At 46.9% G+C, this 24,944-nt stretch overlaps 1 protein-coding gene across 1 annotated transcript in view; it reads left to right on the forward strand.

The window, feature by feature from the left end:
* The window catches only part of LOC104501504 (gamma-aminobutyric acid receptor subunit gamma-4), a gene marked incomplete at its 5' end in the record, with an annotated part of 33,803 nt that extends 10,829 nt beyond the window's left edge, over positions 1-22,974 (forward strand). Inside the window, 6 exons of the mRNA XM_010145323.1 lie at positions 13,344-13,564; positions 14,157-14,239; positions 15,629-15,766; positions 17,267-17,419; positions 21,108-21,310; positions 22,428-22,974. Of these exons, the coding sequence (XP_010143625.1) occupies positions 13,344-13,564; positions 14,157-14,239; positions 15,629-15,766; positions 17,267-17,419; positions 21,108-21,310; positions 22,428-22,721 (1,092 nt within the window). The remainder of the gene's footprint in view (positions 1-13,343; positions 13,565-14,156; positions 14,240-15,628; positions 15,767-17,266; positions 17,420-21,107; positions 21,311-22,427) is intronic.
* Positions 22,975-24,944: the final 1,970 nt, after the last annotated feature.

A 24,944-nucleotide genomic window follows, 5' to 3' on the forward strand; every position in this document is an offset into this window, starting at 1 on the left:
TTGCAAATACTGTAAGCCTTGTTGCTGACACGTCCCCCATCTGCTTCGCTTTCCCTCCAGCTTTGCCAATGTACCTGTTCCACCTCCCACACAAGACTTGTCGCCCCTTGCTCTGTCATCCTCCTCCTCAGACACCCAAAGCCACCTTAGCAGTGTAGTGAGGACAAGAAGAGGGAGCAGAGCAGTGGGGTAGAGAAGTGGGAAAGATTTGTGGGAGTTTGATTGGTTGTTCCTACAGCCACAGGGAGGTAGGAAGGTAAAGTTATAATGATAACTGGGTGATCTTCTCTTCATTTGCTCCTTGAAAAGGAAAGCTGAAAGCAAAGAGAACTATAATGTTCAAGACAACCATTTCCTTTCATGACCTGGCAGTGGTGGACTGTCACATGAATCTGCACCTTGCAAGAAGGCGCAATGGCTCCTGGTTCCTTCTGCCACAACAAAGAGCCACAGTGGTGACATGACTTGGAGCAGTGTGCCAGAGGGATTTGCAGAGTAAATCTCAGCAGGAGGCTTAGGGAGGCAAGGTCTCTTCAAAGAAGGCAGGGAATGGAAGGAGCATTGGGAACGGTGATGTCGAGCACGCAGTTTGCACTCTCCTTTCCACAAGAGAGCCACGTTCCCTTCCCAATACTCATGGCTGTTTGGATGTGAGCTCTGCATGCAGCTTCTTGCGGAATTGGCTGCAAGTTCAGTCCGGTTCTGCAGCAGTGAGGTCAGGTGCTGCTTAGTCACTGGTCCTTTCTCACTGGATCAGCAAAAGGAGAGATGAAAATACCTCAATATTGCCACTAACAAAAAAGCCAAAGGCAGATCCAAGTGCTGGGATTTGGTAAGGAGCTGCAGAGAATGGGCTGTCCTGCTCCTGGGAACTTTGGACTAAGCTCAAGAGCCAAAATTGTTTGGTTTGTTTGTATGTATGGTTCTGTGATATACAAACTATGCCCTTGCATTCCTTATACCTCTTTGTAGAAAATACGAGCCTTCACCTTTTTCACTACTCCCCAAAGATGTCCTAAATCCATCCAGGGGAGTTGGGGAAGGTAGAGCAGTTGAGTTGTAAAGAAGGCATCTACTGTTCGCTGTGTGTCTCTACAAAACTTTCGGAAGCGGAAAAAAGGGACTGGGAATACTGGCTTCCTGTTTCTGAGGACAGTTTTTGCAGCTGCCAGGTGCCATGGGAAGGGAGCAGTCCAGAGCAGCAGAGCTCTGCAGGTCCTGCTTGTCTAGTAGCTGGTGTCCTGGCTTCCAAATGACCGCCACACTTGGCCTGAAGTGTGGATGTATGCTTGCAAAGGAGAATCATCTGGCCTGGTGTCACCTCTATAACTGCAGCCCAGCTTGCTTTGCCCTTCAAATATCCAATGGGGGACAGAAATAAATTGTTTTCTTTGTCACCTAATTCATTTCTCCCAGCTGCTTTCCTCGGCTTGGTACTCCTCTGAAATCTCAGTAGGGCTAGGCTGTGATTTTGTGGTGTCTTGAAAAGAAGAACTGCAAAAGGAAAAATAAAACTAAGCAGAGAGAAGGAACTCAATCAAGGAAGTGGCACGGCAGAAGGAGAAAGCTGGCAAGTATAGCAAGGGGGAATGAGAGACAACACGAAGCAGGTTTCCTTGAAAGGGTCATTGGAGCAGAGTACACTGTCCCCACATCCTTATTCATCTGGGGCCAGGAGAGAACAGTGTCAGGAGCGAGCATTTCTGCAGAGGGCACAAACCCCTCCCCTTTTGTGAAAGCAGAACTTTCTCACATTTTTTGATGGTGCTTTTTTCCTTGAGGATGAGGATTAGAAAGGGATTTATACAGGCAAACAGTGGTTTCCCTCCTGGCCAGCAGAGGCATTTCTGTACAATGGATGGCATCCCAGGGACAGGAGTGCACTGTGCTTTCTCAGAACCATTTTGGTGGGAGGAGGACAGAGTTGCATCAGGGTTTGGGAGGTGGCCCTCTCTCTCAGGTGCCATCCTGGCTCACTGGTTCTTGAAAAGCTGAACCATACTGCCCACCCACGACCAGTTTCCTCATGATGCTCTGTGCGGTGTTGTGACTCTTGGTGTGGGGCATCCCATTAGCTCACCGCAGCCTGTGATTCATCTCTCAGGCACAGCACAGCTCCCCTGGCTGGTGGTGAGCAGTGCTTCTTCAGTTCTGGGCTCTGCTGGCTTCTCCACCCTGACAACATGCTGCCCATGAAGGTGGCTTGATAGAGCTCAGTGCTTGTTGGAAGTAAGTGGTTCTTACAGCGCAGGGCATATTTATGAGAAGGCTACTCTGTCCCTAAGCTTCTGCGACCGGCCACTGTAGGACAGAGGGGACAGAGGGACCCTGCCTGACATTGTTTGCCTGTTCTTATCACCTCTGGTTTTGCATGCTGCTGTGCCCATGCCATGCCATGCAATTCCTGCACTGGAAAGAAGTTCTGGCTCTGATCCGTGCAGAAAGCAGAGCTCATATGGCTTCCTATCTCTGACACCCTCAAAGCACAGCTGGTGTCTTGACCTCAAAGCACAGCTTCTGTAGCAATTTCTTCATCACTAAGACTGCAGGGACTTTGTTCTCTTTTCATGACAATCAGCAACCAGCTGAGATCACTAGACACCTTTCAGTCCACAGAGAGAGGCAGTCCCTGCCATGGAGAGAATATGGCCTTCCTAGACAAAGCAAAGCCCCATGAGAAGGTGGGAAGGGGGTAGGAAATGATGATGCTTGAATAGGGCTATTACAATTGAAGCTGTTTCTGTTCAAGGAGAGGTATGGTAATGTCTTTCTTGCTGAGACAGAGAAGCAGAGTGGTGAGCTACAGACGAAAGAGAGTGTGGAAAGGGGGAGAATGAAGACTAGAGGAAGGAGTGAAGGGAAAAGAGGGAAAACACAAGAAAGCCTGGAAAGGGAATTGGGCAGCAGGTGTGAGCTGTTCAGTCACTGAGCAGACAGGGAAAGGCATTGAGACCTTTACGTTGAGACTATGCTCTACCCTACCTCTCCAAAACCCTCAGTCTCGCCAGATAGGCACTGGATGTAAATGAGAATCAGACCCTAAATCTCAGAGGCAGTGTTGACTTTTGCACCCCCTAGTCCATCTGGTGAGCCAGCAGCAGTAGCCTGTACTGGATTCTGGCAAAGCCAGTGGTAGTCCTTTCTGTATGAGGTACCAGACTGGAGGCAGCGAGACAGGCCCAGCTGGCGAGCTTAGAAAGATGCTTGCTCTAATTCTTCAAAACCACACAGGCAGTTGAAGGCACTCATGTCATTTAATGTTTGGAGGACTTTCCTGACGTTCTCCACGTCACCTGATGGCCATTTCCCTACTGCCACAGCAGGATACTGCTCTCGTTCCTGCTTCTCCATCCTAAGGAGAAGGAAGTGAAGCTGTAGCGTCCAGATCCTGAAATGAGCAGACGTCTGCAAGCAGGCTCATGGGAATCCAATAGCCCCAGACAATGAGTTTTGTAATGACAGAGAGATGAGGCGGGGAGCACACCAGAGCTGGAGGAACAGATCACCTTCCCAGGCAAGAGTAGAGTTGCAGATGTTTCCATGGGGACAAGCTGACCATCCCAGACACCCCTCCCCATGAGTGTTTAGGCCTGGACATCTTGGGGGATTCACAGGATTCCTAGCTTCCTTTGCCTGCAGCATCTGCTCCCCCAGTCCTGGGCAGTATTAAACTCCCCATCCTAGTATTTCATTTTAATTGCAGTGGGTGGCATGGGAATGGAAAAAGCAATTAAAGAAACTTCAGCTTCTCATCTGAATCTTGCCAAGCTGTCCTGCAGGAGAAATCTTGGGGAGTTAATTGTACGCAGTGAGAAGGTTTGTCTTCTATCCGTTTCAAAGGAAATTTCTTTTTGTCTTGTCAAACACCCCATGAGCTTAAAGGACAAAGGAACAAGAGCACCTGCCCAAAGCACTAACTATTCTCTTCTAGTCATCCTATGTGCTTCTGTATTCACCTCTTTCCCCACCCGCTTTCTTCTGTCACAGAGTTGCTTCAAGCCCAGCATCATAGGGAGCATTTAAGCATTTAGCAATTAAGTTTGATATGCAAACAAGATGTCCTGGGTTCAGCTAGGACAGGGTTAATTTTCACCAGAAGCTGGGAGGGGCCATAGCCAGGATAGCCGAACCGAACCAGCCAATGGGATATTCGATACCATACTGATGACATGCCCAGTGTATATAGGAGGGAGCTGGCCAGGGAAAGCTCATGCAATTCAGACGGGCTGGGCAGTGGAGGTGGCGACGACAGCAGCAGGTTCTGGGTGGTGAGCAGTTGCATTGCGTATCTCTCATTTTATATATTATTTCATTAGTTTTATTGTTATTACTGTTGTTCTATTAAATTCTCCTTATCTCAACCCACAGGGTTTTTACCTTTTTTCTCCCAATTATCCTCCCCCACCCAGCAGTGGGGTAGGAGGAAGGAGTGAGCGAGTGACCATATGGTGCTTGGATGATGACTAAGCCTAAACCATGACACAAGACTTTGGACAAGTGCAGTTTTGCTTTTCAAGCAGCCCAGGCATTTTCTAGACATCATGATAACTGGGCTGCATCCTTGTTTGCATCAGGAAGTGCTTACACATGCCTCTCCTCCCAGGCCATGTCCTGTGGTAGCTCCTTCCCTGTGGTACTTTGCATAGTACTTCATCGAAGTGTTCAGTGTTTCCCCTTTAATTAATTCTGCCCCATCTGCATAGAGCATCCTGTGTCCCTGCCTCTGTCTTTTCAGTAATAACCTTGTCAGGGACAGTGCAGACAGACTGTGCTTCTATAAACCAGAGTCTGGCTGATGTCATGTCTGGACTCAAGGACACTCCTTGATCCTTTGGGTAATGACTATTAATCAGATGCTAAAACACACATGCCTAGGTCACATGCCCCTGGGGCTCCCAGTGAGAGACTGCGAGCCTGGTTACTTCCCCACGAAAAGAGGAAGGGGCGCCAGGGCAATCAGCAGCTATCTTGGGAATGCGTGTAAAGAGATAACATCACTGAAGGATAGGGAATGGTGGTACAAGGGAACAGCTCAGAAAAAATTGTCTGGGGGGAAAGAAACAGTCTGGGGTGGCTATTGACATGAGTATAAAATGGCCCTGCTTGCACATGCATGGGAGCAAGAATGAGCAGAGGTATGTGGGAACAGGCAGGTAGAGATTTCAGAAGCCAGCATTTGGTTTTGAAAGCCCTGTCCAGAGGACTTGCAGAGATTCCAAGGGTGAGCAACCCACCATGGGGGAGTTTGCAACTGACAGAGCGGCATGGACAGCACGTCTTGTTTGAAGGCTCCTGGCACGAGCACAGGACATGGTGATAGTTTTTAACGGTGAGTTTTTATTATAAAAAGAACACTATCTCAACTGAGATTCCCTGGGCAGAGGTGAAAGACATTCAGACAAGGACAGCACTGCCAGTGTTGCTGCAGTAAAACAGATGAGAAGTTCAGTGTGTCACCTTGAAAACACAGAAGCACAGAATCGTTTTGGTTGGAAGAGTCCTTTAAGATCATCCAGTCTAACCATTCAACCTGCACTACCAGGTCACCCCTAAGGCATGTCCCTAAGCACCACATCTACATGCAATCAGAGCTCTGCTCCTTTTGTCCTTGTAAGCTCCCCTAGTAACTCTGGCTTCTTGTGCGAAAGCTCTCTGGTGCCTGATTTGGAGAGAGGAGCAGATCTTGGAAACATAATGAAACTTATATTCTCACTCTTTTGCTCTTTTTGTTGATGAGACAAAACTCGCCCAGTGCAGGGTCGTGGAGGCATCCACAAACAAAATGTCTCACACTACTGATGGGAGAATGGAGAGAAGCCCGATGCTGCCCAGCTGGTTGCTGAAGTGGTCAGCGTCAGGCATTTGCATATGCTGCTAGCACATGTCCTCTCCGCTTGCTGCCTTTGGAGTGTGCTTGCACGTCATGCTAGAAGCACATTCCTGCCTGCCAGCTGTTGTACGTGACATTTGAAGATTATTCTAAAATAAGGTTATTTTGTGTAGTTTATTTATTTGGTCTGCAGAATGTTTCCAGACTTTTTGCTACTATTGAGCGGGTTCCCTGGGGCATGGAGCAGGCAGCTGGGAGCAGCCCAGGGTTTGTCAGAGATGTTTGCAGGCTGGGAGGGATGCGTGGGATGTCACAGAGAGGAAAATGCTCACCTGTGGGGTGTGGAGATGCTGAACACAGTTCTGTCCGAAGGGGTATGCTTGTGTTGCCCCCTGTTTTGCAGAAGAGGGAGACTGAAGAGGCACAGAGCAACCTATTAGGCCTTGAAAGAAATACACCCCATTCCTGGGTGTCCTCCAATAACTCCTGAGATTTTCCTGAATTGTAGCACCCCAAAAAATTTGCCTGTACTACTTGCTTTGCTTAGCTCTGTGACTGACAGCATGGACCCATCGGATTCACATCAGCCCACCTGAAATGCTGGTCATGCTTTCCAGGAAAGCAGCTGCTTTATTGTACTGCAGCAAGGGATTTGCTTGGAGGTACAGAGGGAAGGGAGCTCTATGAATAAAAACAAGTATCAGAAGAATAACACCTAGAATGAGACAGACTAGGGTGTTAATTTCTCAGCCCATTATTATTTAGGATTTTTCCAAACCATCTCTCCAGCAGAGGAAAATGGAGGAACTTGTTTCCACGTCTCTGTCTCCTCTATCTGGAGGGTTTTTTGTTGCTGTTGAATACAAGTGAAGTTGCAAGAAACACCTTTAAATCCTTAATTTTATCCTAATTTAGAAAGTTATCTAAGACACCTTCATCTAAGGCATCTTCATCTAAGACCATTTATCTCATTTGGCATTTGTTAGAAAGCTGAGCTCTTAAAGAACACAGAGAAAGAAGCTCATAGATGGATACAGAGGAACCAGGGGGTACCAACTCCTCTGTATACCACTAGTCACACCTTGAGAGGGGTCACCTGAACTGCACCCGCAAACTTGCTTTGAGCCTTTTGAAAAGGATCTTCTGGCAGTGCACAACTATGTTTATTTTGTGTATTAGGTAACCTGAAAATACAAACTGCTGATTTCAAGTTGCGTCATATTAACCCAGTGAGTTTCAGCTGTTAGCCTGTAATTGGGTAGCCATAACTCACATCTGCTCTGAACCCAGCATGGAACTTAGTCTAGAGCAGAGCTGCCAAACCCAGCTGGAAATATGGGCTGATTTCCCACGTGTGTGCACATGCACACGGAAGTGAGAGAGAAGGCACAGGGAGGAGCTAGCTGGGGCCAGGCTGGATGTCCCTGCCATATTAATACCTCAAGATGGGGAGCAGGGAGGTGCTCCAGGCCATGAAGGTTAGGGAAGAGTGGCTGGGGCTGGGATGGCCCAAGGAGCAGGGCTTAGGGTAGCAGAGGTGGCCAGACCCCAGTTCTCTCATGCTGGGGACTGGCTGATTTCTGAACCTGTTTATTTTCTTTTGGATTGAAAATTTAGGGGGGGGTTATTTGAAATTACTTTTCATATGGAAATTACAGTTTTTCACTCAAACTATGGTTTTAAAATTTAAAAGCTTTGAGAATTGTCATGGTTTAACCCCAGCTGTCAACTAAGCACCACATAGCCTCTCACTCACACACAGAATCAGAGAATCATCTGGTTGGAAGAGACCTTTAAGATCATTGAGTCCAGCCATTCACCCTGCACTGCCAGGGTCCCTAAACCATGTCCCTCAGCACCACATCCACACGTCTTTTAAACACTCCCAGGGATGGAGACTCTACCATGTCCCTGGGCAACCTCTTCCAATGCTTAATGATCCTCTTTGTAAAGAAATTTTTCCTGATATCCAACCTAAATTTTCCCTGATGCAACTTAAGGACATTTCTTCTTGTCCTGTCATTCGTAACATGGGAAAAGAGACCGACCACCACCTCACTACAACCTCCTTTCAGGTAGTTGTAGGGAACAAGAAGGTCTCCCCTCAGCCTCCTCCAGGCTAAACAATCCCAGTTCCCTCAGCCACTCCTCATAAGATAAGTTCTCCAGACCCTTCACCAGTTTTGCTGCCCTTCTCTGAACACACTCCAGCACCTCAGCATCCTTCTTGAGGTGAGGGGCCCAAAACTGGACACAGTACTCAAGGTGTGGCCTCACCAGTGCCGAGTCCAGGGGGACAATCCCTGCCCTGCTCCTGCTGCTCACACTATTGCTGCTACAAGCCACTCATCCCAGTAGAATGGGGAAGAGCATCAGAAAAAAAAAGTACAACTTGTGGGTTGAGATAAGAACAGTTTAATAACTAAAATATTACAATAATAATAGTAGCAGTAGTAGTAGCAGTAATGAAAATTAATATAGCAAAAAGAGAAAAATAAAACCCCCCAAAACCCCAATTGATACACAATACAATTGTTTATAACCCATTAATTGATGCCCAGACAGTCCCCAAGCAGTGATGCGTCCCTCCTGGCCAACTACCCCTAGTTTAAATATTGAGCATGATGTTCTATTGTATGGAATATCCCTTTGGCTAGTACAGATCCACTGCCCTGGCTATGCTCCCTCCCGGCTTCTTGTGCACCTGCTCACTGGCAGAGCATGAGAAACTGAAAAATCCTTAATTTAGGATAAGTGCTACTTAGCAACAACTAAAGCATCAGTGTGTTACCAACATTATACTCACCCTAAATTCAACAGCACTGTACCAGCTACTAGGAAGAAACTTTATTCCACCCCTTATTCTATACTATTTAAGTCATGCCCAGGTCCCACAACTGCAATACACTGATGACATCATCGTACAGGGCAACAGAGCAAAAGTTTAAAATAGTCGAGATCTTTCTGGAAGCTGGTTTTACCATAAAACAAAGTAAGGTTAAGGGACCTGCACAGGACATCTGTCTTTTAGGAATAAAATGGCAAGATGGATGACATCAGATCCCAGTGGGTGTGATCAACAAAAAGCAGCTATGTATCCACCAACCAGCAAAAAGGAAACAAACTTTTTTAGGAGTTGTGAGGTTTTGGAGGATACATATTCCAAATTACTGATTGTTAGCCCTCCCTGTCACATGAGCCAGAAGAATAATTTTAAATGGGGCCCTGAGCAACAACAAGCCTTCAAACAAATTAAATGGGAAATAGTTTATGTAGTCTGGGCAAGGCAGATATAAAAATGGGCTGTACGCTGCAGCTGGAGAGAATGGCCCTACCTGGAGCCTCTGGCAGAAAGCACCAAGGCCAACCCTTAGTGTTTTGGAGTCAGAGTCGGGCCAGAGGACAAAGATTTTGGAATGTTGATGGAGAATAAGGTGATATGTGCTGAAAGGGCCCCACTGTATAATAAACTGCTAGAAAATAAGAGACAATATGCCCTGTTTTCTGATGGGTCCTGTCGCATTGTGGGAAAGCACTGGAGGTGGAAGGCAGCTCTAAGGATTCCCCTATAAGAAGTTGCAGAAACTACTGAAGGGGAAGATGAGTCAAGTCAGTTTGCAGAGGTGAAAGCCACAAAAACATAGTAGTCTGGCACCTGGATTTTGGAAATCAGTTTCATTAAAGGCCAGCTATTATTATTACTAATTATTATTATACTACAATATAGTACAAGCCTAGTAAGTCTCTGTGCTTTTGTGCCCTATCCAAGCCAAAACCAGGACAAGAGGGCAATAAAATCTTTTTGTTGATGATTCATTTTTTCTTCCAAGATTAAATATGCTTGTCAACTCTACATCCTCTTATTTCACACAAATGCTCTTTTACAGGACAAGTTTTTTTCCATTCAATGTTTTCGGGCTGGGTTTCTACCAGCATTTGTGCTGCCCACATGAGGGAGATGAGGACTGCTCAGTGATGTGCGACGGTGCAGGGTGATGACAGTGACCAAAGACCATCAGGGACATGCTGAAAGGCTGAGCTGGTCACGAGACCACACAGCTAGCAGAGGCAACACTACAGGGCGTTCCTTGGCATTGGATAAACTGATGTGGTGGTATTTAGGGTAGGCAGTCTTCAGTCTTTCCCTTACAGGTAGTTTGGTTTATTATTTTGTGACTGAAGTTTGATGTAATGTTGCTTGCATGCCAACATGTGTCTGTTACCCCACATGTGATCCAAATGGTGCAACGTTAGAGCTATTCTTCTTATTTTGATAGCTCCTTCTGTTGAAAACACTAAAAAAGCCCGTGCTTTTACAGAGATGTGCTGCATAGCAGATGGTACAGTAATGTTGGAGGCGTATTTTACAATAAACTTTTTCCATATGGGGAAATTGAGGTATTGAGAAGTCTCTTTCTGATGCTTGAGTATTAATCAGGGCAGAGAGAAACTATAGGGGTGCAAGTGTTCAAGAACCAGGACTGCTTTAAGTTTTAGGGTCTGAGCTCGTCCTGCCAAACTTCAGCTATTCAGCTATTTGATCGGCCTGGACTCTTCTAAGGTCAGTAAGAGTGTGACACATTTCCAATTTGGACTGCTTTGTATTGGGATATCCCTAGAGAAGTGCCTACCCCTCTCCAATAATGTAAGGAACCCATGTTCAGACTTGTTCCATTTTTATTGCCTTAGTTGGATGACTGCAGCTAAGTGGGATCCGGTTAATGCTCAGAGAAAGGTCTGAGCACTGTCCCACAGCTGATCACGCAGAGCCCTAGTCCTGCAAGGTTCCTCAGCATCAATGTAAACCACACCTGATGGGAACAGGTACTAAAGTCTTCAGGAACTGCTGTGCTTTAACCCCAGCTGGCAACTACCACAGCCGCTCACTAACTCCCCTCTGCCTCCTCAGTGGGATGGTGGGGAGAACTGGAAGCGTAAAAGTGCTCCCAAAGGTCTGAGCATTTTTGTATAAATCTTGCCTCAGACTGTTCTGAATGAAAAAACATTTGTAAATGCCAACATTTCCCAATGGGTTCCTCACATAGAGGCAAGGGAGTCAGCTCAGCTAGTGAGTTCTTCCTTATGAATAGCTGTGCTAATAATAGATGCTGAAATTAGATCAAACCACAGGACAGTGACAATAACAGTTCAGATTTTTCAGAAGAGCTGAATGACTTGTGCACTATGCCTTTTGCAAAGGCTGGCTATGAATGGCACTAAAGGATCCTTTAATGCTGATCCCTTCTGAAAACCTGGGCTTGACAACAAATACTAAACCCCTGGTATATCTGACCCTCCATTCTCCTGAAACGTTAGCATTGGTTTTCCCAGACCTGAATGCTGAACTTTACAGCAGGACATCTAACCTAAAGTAAGATCTCACCAGTGACTCCAGTCAGCAGATAGAAACTGATAGTGACATCAAACATGGATTCGTCATCACATTTTTGGATGCTTTCTCCTACACCAGAGATATTGCTTAGGAGGAGCAATGTAGGCTCACACTGGCTCAAAGAGGGTTTGCAGGGGTCGGGGAGAATATGTCAAATGTTTTGTTATTGTGGCCCCAACAGCTGGCAAGGAAAAGAAAATGGCTCCAAGCAGAATAAAGTCAGCCCTCTCTATATATGTAATTTTCTTGGCTGCCACTGCCCCATCTTGTCTCTGCTATGCTAATACTTCTTTTCCCGCCTGTGGGCTCTATTTCACTGTTTCACAACACAATCTGTGCCTTCATCACTGTATACCCTATGTCCAAGTAGTACCCAGCGAGATCCAGAGCATTTAGATGCTGGAATGGGTTCTCCCCACTTCCTGGTTTTGAGCAGTGGGAATGCTCGTGCGCTTGGCTTTGAGGGCTGCTGCTCTCCTAGCTCTGTGCCTCCACGTGTCTCTTTTGTATTAATTATGGAGGGAATGCCATCACACTGAACACAATACATTTGACCCCATTTAGAGGTATGTTCGGACCTGACCTCATCCCCATCACCTTTGCTCATCCTTGTGTCTAACCCAGATGAAAGATAAGCTCAAAGGGTCACTTGACCACCTGATGGCAAATGGTCTTTTTGTATGATCTCGTTCCTATGCAAGGAACGTTTTCAGTAGCAACCATTCATCAGTGGCTGGCTGACAGTGGAGCAAGGACAAGGAGAATGCAGCAGGGAGTTGTGCGCTGCCCTACTCTGCCTGCCCCCACAGGACATGCTGTCCAAGGGTGCATGCCAAGAAAGACGCATCTATTTTAATGGCATGGTTTGGGAAGTCAGCTCGGTACCAGCAGCGAGGGCAGCAGAAGGAGGATGTGCTGCAGTCGTAAAAAAATCCATTGAGATAAATCAATAGAGGGAGGAGAAGAATGAGAAGGAGAGATAGCTAAAAGTCAGACATTGTTCATCTCTGTCCACAAGAGAGAAGGAGATGCTGCCCCCGTGGTCATGGTGGTTTACCAGGAGCAAAAGTGAGCAAAGTTCAAGTCAGAGAGGAGCTGTCAGGAGCAGGTGACAGCCTTCAGTATGGGCTAGTGAAACCGCATTTGAGGGTCTGGTTCAGACACACATTGTGCCAGACATGCTCCTACATGACACCAATTAGCACCTTCTCAGGCAGGCTGAAAAAGAGGGTAAGGAGCAAATTGACTTGCAGCAACAAGCAGGAGAACAGTGGGCTAATGGTGTGGACTACTGTCAGTCCGATCGAGACAGGAGCTGCCTCCCAGAAATGCTAGTTACGGGTGAGCTAGGACAGCCTACCTCTCACCAAAACCAAAGGTCCGCCTTAAGGTGGAAACTCTGTTCCCTGTCTGCAAGACTCAAGTTTTTGAACTGGTTGCACCAAGAGCTGGGTCCGTAGCAGTCCCTGCCTCAGCTTCCTTTTTTAATCTTCAGTAAGGGGTATTTGTCCGGGACACAGAATGCCCCAGTTTTTCATAAAAACCATTTACAGTATAAGTCCTGCAGCAAGAGATGGATTCTCACGAGGTTTATGCACAACATTACTATGCTGTATGTACAAAATAGGTGTATGGAGCACTGCTGGTCCGTGCCCTAATAAAGAAGAGAAGGAGCTGCCTGCTTGCCTTCTCTGCTAAGCTGGTGAGCAGCTTTCCTTGCCTGTGTTTGAGAGGTGTAGCTGAACTTAGGACTGGATTCAGACAACGTTCGCACTACCCCATCATGTCTGCGCTTAGAAGGGGCATTTGGCTTGAGCTGTCCATCAAGAGGAAGTCCCAGCCCTTGTTTGCATGGTCTTGGCTTTCCAGGAATGGGTCAGGCCAAACATGCTACAGCTTAGCCCACCAGTGAACACACAGTCTTTGGCTCTTCCAGCTAAAGCTGAGCCTGGAAAGGTGTCAATAGTCACCAACACCTGCTCCCAGACTTGAAAAGCAAATGGACTGTCTATGACTCCAAAACGTTGGCCTGCAGACCAGAGGACAGGGCTCTGCTTTGCCTGAATCCCTCTCAGAAAGACATGCCTCTAAGAAAGACATGTTCTTCTTTCTTTTCCACAGGAATATACCATTGATATCTTTTTTGCTCAGACGTGGTATGACCGGCGTCTTCGTTTCAACAGCACCTTGAAGGCCCTCACATTGAACACCAACATGGTGAGCCGCATCTGGATCCCAGATACCTTTTTTAGGAACTCCAAGCGTGCTGATTCCCACTGGATAACCACTCCTAATCAGCTCCTTCGCATCTGGAATGATGGAAAAGTGCTCTACACACTCAGGTACATCCAGCAGGCACTGTAGCTGGCTGCTGAGGTGAGGGAACAAGGAGTTGGTCAAAGCAGAGAGGTTTCCAAGTGCCTTGAGAGAGTAGTGGAGATGTCTCTCAGTGCTGATGGGAGTACATATGCAGTACTGCCTGCAGAATGGGCTTTCTCTTCCCAGGATGAAGGCTTCCAAAAAATCGTACTGTTTTTCCGTATCATACCTCAAAAAAGGCAAAACTACAAATGGTTTCCTAAACCAAAATCCTTTAAAAGTTCATGTTGGTCAGTCCAGCTATTTCATTCTTACAATAAACATGTGGCTTTTATTCCCATAAATTCTCACTTCCATAAATGAATCTGAAAAGTTCTCTAAACAAAAAGGCTTTTTGAATGTGAAAATTAGATTTTTATTTTCTCTCTTTGAAAATATCCAAACATGTTTTGTTTTGCTGCTATTTTGAAATGTTCCTGGAAACAGACTGATCTTCAACAAATTAGTGTTTCTTTCTCAGGGAAGTGAGAATGCCTCTGCCACATTGCGGTGTTGGAAGCAAACCACCTTCACTAACAGAAAATCTCAGTCTCCCTTTCTCTCTCTTCCTTTCAGGCTGACGATCGAGGCTGAATGTCTGCTCCAGCTGCAGAATTTCCCTATGGACACTCACTCCTGCCCTTTGGTTTTTTCCAGTTGTGAGTATACATATTTTTAAAATAGTTTTAGAAGTCAACTAGAGAAACCTCAGTAGGGTAAAACTCTTGGGGGAGACCATCCTCTTTTTTAAATACGTTTTTCACCTAATCTCTATGACTCTCTTCCTGGGCTATTACCTGTCACGCCCTGAAGCATCCTCCTACTCCTGAGCTAGCAGACATCTTCAGGGACAGATTCCAGCACTCCTGAGTTTGTCCTTAATTTGGGTGGACAGTTGGAGGTGATTATTTCACTGACCTTCTGCTCACTCTAGATAGCCTTCATCTGACAAGCAAGTGGCACCCATCCTGCCTTGCATCTTCTCCCTTCTCCCACTCTCTGAGGGGACAGCTTGGATTTCCAGACCTCAGTCCAGAGGCCCACTTTCTGCACCCAAGGCCATCACAAAAGAGGGGTACTCAGAGCTCCCCTCTTGGTCCCCGCTCATCTGCAATCATCAGCAGAGAGGGCTGCTGATGTTGGCACATCTCCACTGGCAATTTTGCAGGGAGCCTTTCTGCACCACGAGATTCCTGTCCTCATGTCATGGTTGGAAATCTGATTTAGTCAGCTTAGCTCAGGTTCGCCTCTCCTGCTTCCCCTGCCATTGAAAAGATGCAGTTTACATGGCTCTGAGGTGCTTAAGAGGGAGGCAGCATGCTAAGGAGATACCATCCCCTATCCCGCATTCTTTGCTAATTAATGGTATGTGCCATACATGCTTGATAATTAGAAATACGCTGTTAGTTAGCTGTCCTCCTTCCCTCCTCTGAGGAACTCTCTCAGGTGTCGAGGTCTCTGCTTCACAGTAGGCTTGTTTCTTTGTCAAGAAAGAAGCCATGATCCAGCCTGCAGAGTTAGATTTCCTTCTCCATGGAGACTGCATCCCTTCTTTTCCATACATAGATCAGCTCCCAGGGCCAGAGGTACAGAGATAGTTAGAGCAGCCACAGCCATGCTACCTCCCACATTGGCAGCTTTGTATTCCCGGTATACTCACGCCTGGGAAGAGAAGGTATGAGGAGTAGTGGAGGCCCCATACTGCCTCAGGGAGCTAAAACCCTTCAAGATTTCAGGCTGGGGAGTCCTCTAACACCAACCCAAGTCTCAATCCCACCAGCACAGTCTTTAGGAAGGCTCTGGTTTTAGCATTGCTTTTCCCATCCCTAGGATTTGAAGCAGCCCACAGAGGAGAGGCTGTCCCTACTACCGTTACATACAGGGAGAGCCAAGGAAATCTAAACAAAAGGCATCAGAAATACCTGCCTGAAAGCTTCGTGTTTATGAAACAGCTAAAGGAAGATGCCAGTGCTTTTGCAGGTAGGATAGTGAATGAGGAGGAGGCACATGACGTACTCGTTCATTGATGTCCTTGCCCCTTTTCCCAGATGGCTACCCACGTGAGGAGATTGTCTATCGCTGGAGGCGCTACTCCATTGAGGTCTCTGACCAGCGTACCTGGAGGCTTTACCAGTTTGACTTCACAGGGCTGAGGAACACCTCAGAAGTTCTCAGGACTGGGGCAGGTGAGGCAAAGGGAGACAGCCCACAGAAATGCCAGTGTGTTGGAGACCTCATGGGAGGCAAAGAAGTCATCAGACACCTGCACAGTGTCACAACAGCACAGTTAGTTAGAGAAACATAAGAATGAAGAGATGGACGTTTGCTAGAGAAAGCAGAAGTGATGGAGGTGAAGGGTGAGGGGAAGACAAAGCAGGGGTAGGCCAGAACCACTAACATCTGTGAACGGTGGTTTGACAACCATGATGTGGATGAAGTGATCTCTAGTTGAAGGTCAGGAGGGAGAGGAGATGGAGCTCAGATCCCCTCTTGCCGCAGTGTGTGCATTCTGTGTGATCCCTGGGTGATGCTTATAACTGGAAAAGGGGTGAGGAAATCAGAACTTGAAGGTCTCAATCTTTTCTTCTGTAAAGTTGTGTGGGGCTGATTAACACTAAATTATGCCTTAAGAGAAAGGAGTAAGGCTGCATGTGTGAAGAATCCAGAGAATGGAGGCCCATCAATTCATCCTCCTCATAATAGCTCACATCCCCTTTCCTTCCCACAACTGAGGAAAGCCTCTTTGGATTCCTGCAGGGCTTATTTTCAAGCCCTCTGGAGCAGCAAGTTCAGGTAGTGCTTTTCCCACTCTGCAGAAAGCTGCTTTTGCCAGTACCAGAAACTGGCCTCTAACCAGGGTAGAAAAGCAGCACAAACTGGGACAAGAAGTGGTGCAGTCAAAGGGTCTGGAATGCACCAGTGGCTGTCTGACGTTTGTAATTCTCTTTTTCGGTAATTGCTTGCAAGCTCCGTCTTAATCCTAGAGCTGGCGGGTGGCTTTCTACCAATACTCACTAGGAGCCTCTGAAAAAGGAAGAACCTCAGCTGTAAGTTGCCAAATGAGCAGTTACCATGTACAGCGCTACATGCCTTTTCCAGGGACAGCACTAGAATTTGATGAAAGTGATTGACAGACACCTCCTTTCTCACAGCTCAGGTAGATAGCAAGCCAGGCCATGTAGCCTGTTATAGCTAAATAGCTTTGACAGAAAAGAAACTGTTGCATCAGTGAGCTGAAGATGAATACTCTCTATAGTTTCTTCCCTGAAACTTTTTCAGACAGTATGCTTTTCAGCATGCTTGGATACACAGCCAGGCCAGTACAAATGCAGCCTGTGGCCACATAGCGAGCCAAGCAGATGGCCATTTGGGCAGTCACAAAGTCATTTCTTAAATTAGTCACAAAGACATTAAGTCATACAGCTACAGAACCAGCCAGGTAGCCACAGAGACCACTAGCCACAAAACTAGCAAGCTAGCCACAATGCCACAAAACCTACTCAGCCACATAGCTGTCCATGAAGCTAACACTCTGGGCAACCACAAAGCCAGCCCCACAAACCCAGCCAGGCACTTAAAACAATAGGGAAACCTTATCAGAAACACTCCAGAATCTGAAATTTGGCTGAGTCTTCTGTTTTAGGAAGCCACATGTTATGATTCCAATGTCTGTTGCTTTTTCCTAGGGGAGTACATGGTGATGACGGTTTCTTTTGACCTAAGTAGACGTATGGGTTATTTTGCCATTCAGACCTACATTCCCTGTATCCTGACTGTTGTTCTTTCCTGGGTTTCCTTCTGGATCAAGAGAGACTCTACACCCGCCAGGACATCTCTGGGTAGGAGACAGACTACTGCATGTCTAATGCTTGTCGAACTCACAGCTAGCAGACTGGAGTGTTGGAGTACAAAATCTCCTAAAGCACTTTGCCATTTTCTGGCATTATTCAGCTTACTGGAGGATAGTTTGCTCCTCCATCTTTCTGCTTTTAACACTATCCTCAAGCTCAACTGAATCTCCAGCTATGCTGGCTTGGACTATTGATTGCTTTAGGATAGCAAAACACTCTCATAATTTGACCTGAGACCTGAACACAGCCTTTTCCAAGTTGACAATGTGGTGTTCTCAGGCACCGAAAGGGAGAGGGAAGGGGTAAGCTGTGGTGTTGCACTGCTGCCGAAGGGCTCCTGTCACATGCATGTAGTCTGCATTTCCTCATGTCTTTTCAAGGGCTTAGTGTAGGACCAGTGACATGAAGGTTGTAGGGTAATGAGCAAAGTTGTTTGGCTGTGTCCATAGAGTTCCAAGCTCTGGCAGGATGTGGAAGCCCTGTAGATACAGCCTTTCTCTGTCAGTCACACCATAGGGGGAGTCCAGGATGGGGCAACTGCTCTGCCTGTTGTTCAGATTTTCTCAGCAAGTGGTTCTCTGAGGCAGGAAAAAGCTTGTGCTGATTGAATCCTGCTCTGATAGGCATTAGACAGGTCTTTACAAATCTTTAACGCACTCTGGCTATATCTGCATTCTGCAGCAAGCTCTGCTTCCCGGCATTGGCCCCCCACCAGTCCCACTGCCTTCCTCTTTCATTGGAGGTAGTGTTGCCAGCCCTGCCTGCAGGCCTTTCCAGGGAGGGAGAGGAGAGGCAAGGGCCCATCAGCATCAGGCAGGGCTATCTCCCCACCTCCCTATCAAAATCAATTTCTTTGGTGCCCATGGAAAGAGTAGGAGGAGGAGTGGCATATAATTTCCAGTGGAGGTGAGAGCACGCCGTAGTCCACATCTGGGAAAGGAATGAACAGCAAGAGGCAAAATGTTCTGCACAGCTGACACCACTATAGTGGCTGTCTCAAAAATCAAAGGCAAGTTACTCCAGGAAGGGGCCCCTCTCTGTGGGAAGGGCCCTCAGGACATCAAGAGTAATGTATTCTCTCCACAGCCCCTGAAATGATCCCCAGTACATTTCAAGCCCACCAGCCTGCATTAGGGAGATGTAAACTGGACTAGTTCCACTGGCATTTCAAATGTATGAGAAGTCACATCACAACTGCTAATGTAAATACAGCAGGAAAATATGAAAATATCTTGCCATGCTCCCACCCTGCGCCACTGCGGTGACCCCAGGAAAGGATGGCAGCTGGATTTAGATGAATGCTAGAGAAAGAGGAACAGGTGGAGTTCCTGCTTCTTCACATCCTACAAAGCAGTGGATGAGATCACAGTACCAACTCTTGCACAGCCCCTCTGGTGAACACGACTGGCAAGCTGGTTACAACAGATGAGGAGAAGGCTGAGGTACTCAACAACTTTTTTGCCTCAGTCTTCACTGATAACCACTCTTCTCATACCCCCTGGGTTGATGGACTGCAAGACTGGGACTGGGGGAGCAAAGTCCCTCCCACTGTATGAGAAGATCAGGTTTGTGACCACGTGAAGAACCTGAACATACACGAGTCTATGGGACCTGACAAGATGCATCCCAGAGTCCTGAGGGAATTGTTTGATGAAGTTGCCAAGACACTCTCCAAGATATTTGAAAAGTTCTGACAGATGAAGTCCCTAGTATCAGGAAAAAGAGCAACATTGCACCTACTTTTAAAATCGGTAGAAAGGAGGATCCTGGGAACTACCAACCTGTCAGCCTCACCTCTGTGCCTAGGAAGATGATGGAACAGATCCTCCTAGAAGCTCTGCTAAGGCACATGGACAACAAGGAGGTGATCTGAGACATACAGCATGGCTCCACCAAGGGCGAGTCCTGCCTGACCGATCTAGTGGCCTTCTATGATGGAGTGATGACATCAGTGAACAAGGAAGGAACTACAGATGTCACCTCTTTGGACTTCTGTAGAGCCTTTGACACGGTCCCCCACAACATCCTTCTCTCTCGATTGGAGAGATAAGGATTTGATGGGTGGACTGTTTGGTGGATGAGGAATTGGTTGGCTGGTTGCATCCAGGGAATAGTGGTCAATGGCTCAATGTCCAGATGGAGATCAGTGACGAGTGGTGTCCCTCAGGGGTTCGTACTGGGACCACTGCTGTTTAAAATCTTCATCAGTGACATAGACAGCAGGATCAGGTGCGCTCCCAGCAAGTTTGGAGATGACACCAAGCTGAGTGGTGCAGTTGACATACCTGAGGGACTTGGACAAGCTCTAGAAGTGACTCCATGTGAACCTGATGAGGTTCAACAAGGCCACCTGGGTTAGGACAATCCTCAGCATCAATACAGGCTGGAGGATGATGTGATTGAGAGCAGCCCTGCGGAGAAGGACGTGGGGGCACTGGTGGATGAAAGGCTGGAATCGGGACAATCCTCAGCCTCAATATAGGCTGGAGGGTGATCTGATTGAGAGCAGCCCTGTGGAGAAGGACGTGGGGGTACTGGTGGATGAAAGACTGGACATGAGCCAGCAATGGGCACTCACAGCCCAGAGAGCCAGCTGTATCCTGGGCTGCATCAAAAGCAGCATAGCCAGCAGGTCAAAGGAGATGATCCTGCCGCTCTACTCTGCTCTTGTGAGACCACACCTGGAGTATGGTGTCCAGCTCCAGCGTCCTTGGCACAAGGAAGACATGGACCTGTTGAAGAAGGATACCAGAGGATGGCCACAAAAATGATGAGAGGGCTAGAAAGACAGACTGAGAGAGTTGAGGTTCAGCCTGCAGAAGGCTCAGGGAGATCTTATTGCAGCCTTTCGGTACTTAAACAGGGCTTATAAGAAAGATTTTAGCAGGGCCTGTTGCAACAGGGCAAGGCGTGATGGTTTTAAAGCGAAAGAGGGGAAATTCGAACTAGATAGAAGGAAGAACCTTTTTACAATGAGGGTGGTGAAACACCGGCACAGGTTGCCCAGAGAGATGGTAGATGTCCCATCGCTGGAAACATTCCAGGTCAGGCTGGATGGGACTCTGAGCAACCTGATCTAGTGAAAGATGTCCCCGCTCACAGCAGAGAGATTAGACTAGATGACCTTTAAAGGTCCCTTCCAACCCAAAGCATTCTGTGATGAGCTTTACATTGGTCTGAATTCATCTTGTGAGCAAATGCTCAAAGTGAGGACAAGAACAGAGGCCTTTGCATTCCAGCTGTGGTTCATGTCAGGCAGAAACAGCTGTGTCAACTGAGACTTTGCCATGCTTATTGCTGACTCAGCCAGACATCTCTGACTGATCCCAACTCGCCCATTGCCTGCCCAAAGCCATCCATCCAGTGTTACTGCCTCTTAGCATGTCTTTGCTTTGGACTCTCCTCCCACCATTCAAGCAGTTCTTCCTGTGCACTGCCTTAAGCACAGTCAGAGTTCCGTACTCCTTTACCAGCCCACACTGATGGCCTGTGTGACACCTGGGTTTTAAACAGCTGTTTTTTCATATAGCATTGTCAGAGGGCACCTCAAGAGCAGACAACCAGAGGAGCTTCTGTACTATAGGAGAGGGGAAATGGAGATGTTTGGGGGGCTGGATGCATATAAAAGGCAGAAGTGCTCCTCTTCATTACTTAAACCAGCTCTTTTCTCTCTTAGGTATCACGACTGTGCTAACAATGACCACTCTGAGTACCATCTCCCGCAAGCACCTTCCCCGTGTTTCCTATATCACAGCCATGGACCTCTTTGTCTCTGTGTGCTTTATCTTCGTTTTTGCAGCTCTCATGGAGTATGCTACACTCAACTACCTGGTGGGAAACAAGAAACCACTTGAGCACAACAACAGGAAAGCCAGGCTGGTAGGTCAAAGGAGCCAGCAGAGGTAGATGCTGTCAGAACCCCAAACTATTAAAAAATATCCTTTCTGAGCCTGCTTTGGGAACTGCTGATATGGTTCAGGGCCTGATCCATACCATGTTCATAAGGTTGTCAGACCACTCTTTTGTGCTGGGTCTGAACACCTGAAAGATGACACAACCAGAAAAAGTAGCTCAGGTTTCCCTAAAACAAGGTGCCTGTCAGAGCCAGGCACCCTTATCTCTCTGCAGAACTGCTGGAGAGTTTATCAGAACAGTTTAAGCTAACTCTCATGACCAAACATAAATGTCCACTTTAAAACAGGTAATACACATCCAGGTTCTTCCACCTGTACCAGTTCGATCTCTGTGGATTACAGAAGTATCTTAGGTCACAGAGATGCAGAAACCTACTTTCTTTTGTGGCCTGGTCTTCAGAAGAGCTTCTGAGTGTGGGGATAGTGAACCCAGAATGTTCATCATCCTCTTGAGATCTGCCTAAACTCATGGCAGGTAATTCCAACACATCAGCTGAAACAGGGCTCAAATTAGGACAGAACTCACACCAAAAAAGCAGATGTCTTCTGTGCCAGCCTCACTTCCCAGCACAGGTGGAGAGAGCTCTTCCATGAGGCTGATGATACACTGCTGCTCCTGGACCAGCAGGTTAGCATCACACACAGCCTTTCCCCAGCTTTTCTCCAGCAACTGACAGCAAACAGAAGACAAATTTGGACTGTGTGCTGTGTCTTCAGAGACAGCTGAGCCCACGGGAATGAGGGAAGAGGCTAGCACAGCTGAAACCCAATAGGTCCTGTTTCTGCGCTGACTACTAGTGTCAGAGATAGGGAATCACAGCAATTACAGTTTGCTGACTAAGGTTATTCCCTCCGGTGCCAGGGAGGAAACACAGCCGTGCAGGGAGCTGCTGTTGCCCACGGTATGCCAAGGTGGTGGTTTACAACCAGGTGCAGAGATAGGGGATGACGAGCCATCCCTTCCCATTGAACTGCACCTATGCTATGAGCTGATCTATTGCCAGTTGGATGGGGTTTGGTGTCTAGAACATATTTTCTTGCCTTTTCCTTCCCTTTAATCCACCTACCCCTCCTCATTACAGCCGCCTGCTGGTGCACAGGTGATGCCATCCTTTACCACCATCAACATCAACAACATTATGCACTGGCCCCCAGAGATAGAGGAGGATGAGGATGAAGACCCTGTCTCCCCATGCCTGGAAGGAAAGGAATGCGAGAGGTTCTTCTGCTGCATTGAGGACTGTCAGACAGGAATGTGGCGGGAGGGGAGGGTCCGCATTCACATCTCCCGCCTGGACTCCTACTCTCGTGTATTCTTCCCCACCGCCTTCCTGCTCTTCAACATTGTCTACTGGATTGCCTATCTCTATCTCTAGCCATTCTGTGTCCTGAGCTGGAATGGACTGGAGACCAGCAAGACGGGCTTCTCAAGGAGCATAGAGAACAGCATCTCTTCCATTGTAGCTGATTGTTGGTCCAAACAATCCAACCTGGTGATCCCCTCTTTCTGCTTTCTCATCTCCTCTGAGGAGAACTAGACAGCTTTTCTTTTTAGCCTTCTAACATATCTTTTTAGAGAATCTACCCTTCCCAAACAACTCCATCTCCAGCACCACCAGCATTTTACTCCTTGTAAGATTGCCCAAAACTATCCTACTCCCATCTCAAACGTTAGGGATTTTGTCAAAAACAAAAACCATAATGCGTTTCATTTTCCATCCAATCCTTCTCCAAAATTCCACGGGAAGTGATGGCAAATGAAGTTTTCAGCATAGTTACTAAGACTGTAATGGAAATAAAGTAGATCTTACAACTTCTGCACCACTTCCACCAGAATACACTGTGGAGTGCTAGAGGCTTGGAAAGGTCAGAAGGAAAAAGTTGTGAAAGAGGAGAGCAGTACAACTTTTCCACAGTAGCTAGGCTTGACTAAAATGTTTTGAACCTGCCCAGAAAGCTGACAGTGGCACTGACAAGGATGAAGTAACTGCAAGCCTCCACCAGCTCCCAATAGAATACCTGTGGAGCATTCCTCACGGATCACTCCACTTGTACCAAATGGCACACAAGGCATGCACCCATTGAGGCATGGCTGAGACTCATCAGATGGTGCCCATCTGCCTTACTGGAGCAGACTCTTCAGGGCATTCACACAATGACATTCTGCTCTGCGGTCAGCACTTTGAGCAGGTTAGGCCATAGCCAAAAGAGGGAGGAAGTCCTTATGCTACAAAGACCAGAAGCAGTCTTGTGAGCCCCTTGTGAGGTAACTTCTTTGGCTTGTCTCATGTGAGTTGGGCCCTATTGTACCATGTATCACAGTGGGACAGTGCTCTCCTTCACAACACTAGTTGTTGAAACCATTAGACCTTTGCTTGATAGTCGATGCTAACCTGAGAAAGGGGTACCAGAAACGCGAACATGATCAGCTACCAATGGTGGGGAGAGAGTATTCCTGCAGCTCAGATGTGTTTCCTTACTTTTTCTTTTTCATAGTTACATTAAAAAAAACAGACTGCACGAAAACTGTGTGGTTCCTCCCAATTGCCACCAATATTTGGCCTTTTTCCTCCCCAAATCAGGAAATGCAGCAAGTCATCCTTGGTAGGTTTCAGGAAGGTCAGACATAGTAAGGTGATTCCTTATGGTCCATCTTAAAGAGATAGAGAAATAAGTAACACAGTCTCAAATGGGAAGAAACTGAATAATGCAGAAGAGGAAACTCAGGCCCATGGACTATGGGTAAATCAGCTCCCTCCCCATTTTTGCCAGCTGCTGATGTGGCCTACAGCATGATTGTGAAAAGCAATGTGCCATTAATAGTCACTTACTGTGTAAATTACAAACACAAAATTGTTTTAGAAACAATTAGTAATTAAAAGGCTTGTCATGAGAAGAAAGCTGACACGGTTGCAAAGAAAAAATTAGGAACAGCTGCCACACAGGACAGCTAATAAGGGCAGGAGGTTTTACATTCTCTTAGAGAGCAATCTGATCTGGTTTAAAGATGGATTTTAACACTGTTAAATCTGATCTGAATAATGAAGTGTCATGTTTAATTCATTCATAAATACACCCTTACCTTGGCTTCAGAGGAACAGCTAGGGCACCTAATTAAATATACAATAGTACAACACTCAGCTAAGTATAACCTAATGGGGTCAGACCAGCATAGCTCTGGAAGGGGAAATTGTGCCTGTCTAACCTGCTACAGTTCTGCTTTTAAAATAACCAAGTAAGAGATAAAGGTTACCCAGAAGCATAATTTGCTTAGCTACTCCGACAGCTTTTGAAAGGATGGGAAGAAATTATGGCGGGTGGTTCTAACTGAGGAAATTGATTTAGCAAGAGAATTATTAAGGAGGCTCTAATTAGAGGAAATTAACTGAGGAGAGAGAAAAAAAGAATTGTTAAGGAGGCTCTAATTAGAGGAAATTAATGTTTTAGAGAGAAAGACACAGAGAGGGAGAAGTCTAAGAAAAGAATCAAAACAACTCCCAGACAAGGAGAGCTAGTGGGTGACGGTGCCGACTCCCAGCCAAGAGGGTTGATGTTCTGCTCCTGATAGCAAAGCCTTATTAGATGTAGCCACATAAAAA

The sequence above is a fragment of the Buceros rhinoceros genome, unplaced genomic scaffold, assembly GCF_000710305.1.
Source record: "Buceros rhinoceros silvestris isolate BGI_N320 unplaced genomic scaffold, ASM71030v1 scaffold7841, whole genome shotgun sequence".
Taxonomy (NCBI): domain Eukaryota; kingdom Metazoa; phylum Chordata; class Aves; order Bucerotiformes; family Bucerotidae; genus Buceros; species Buceros rhinoceros.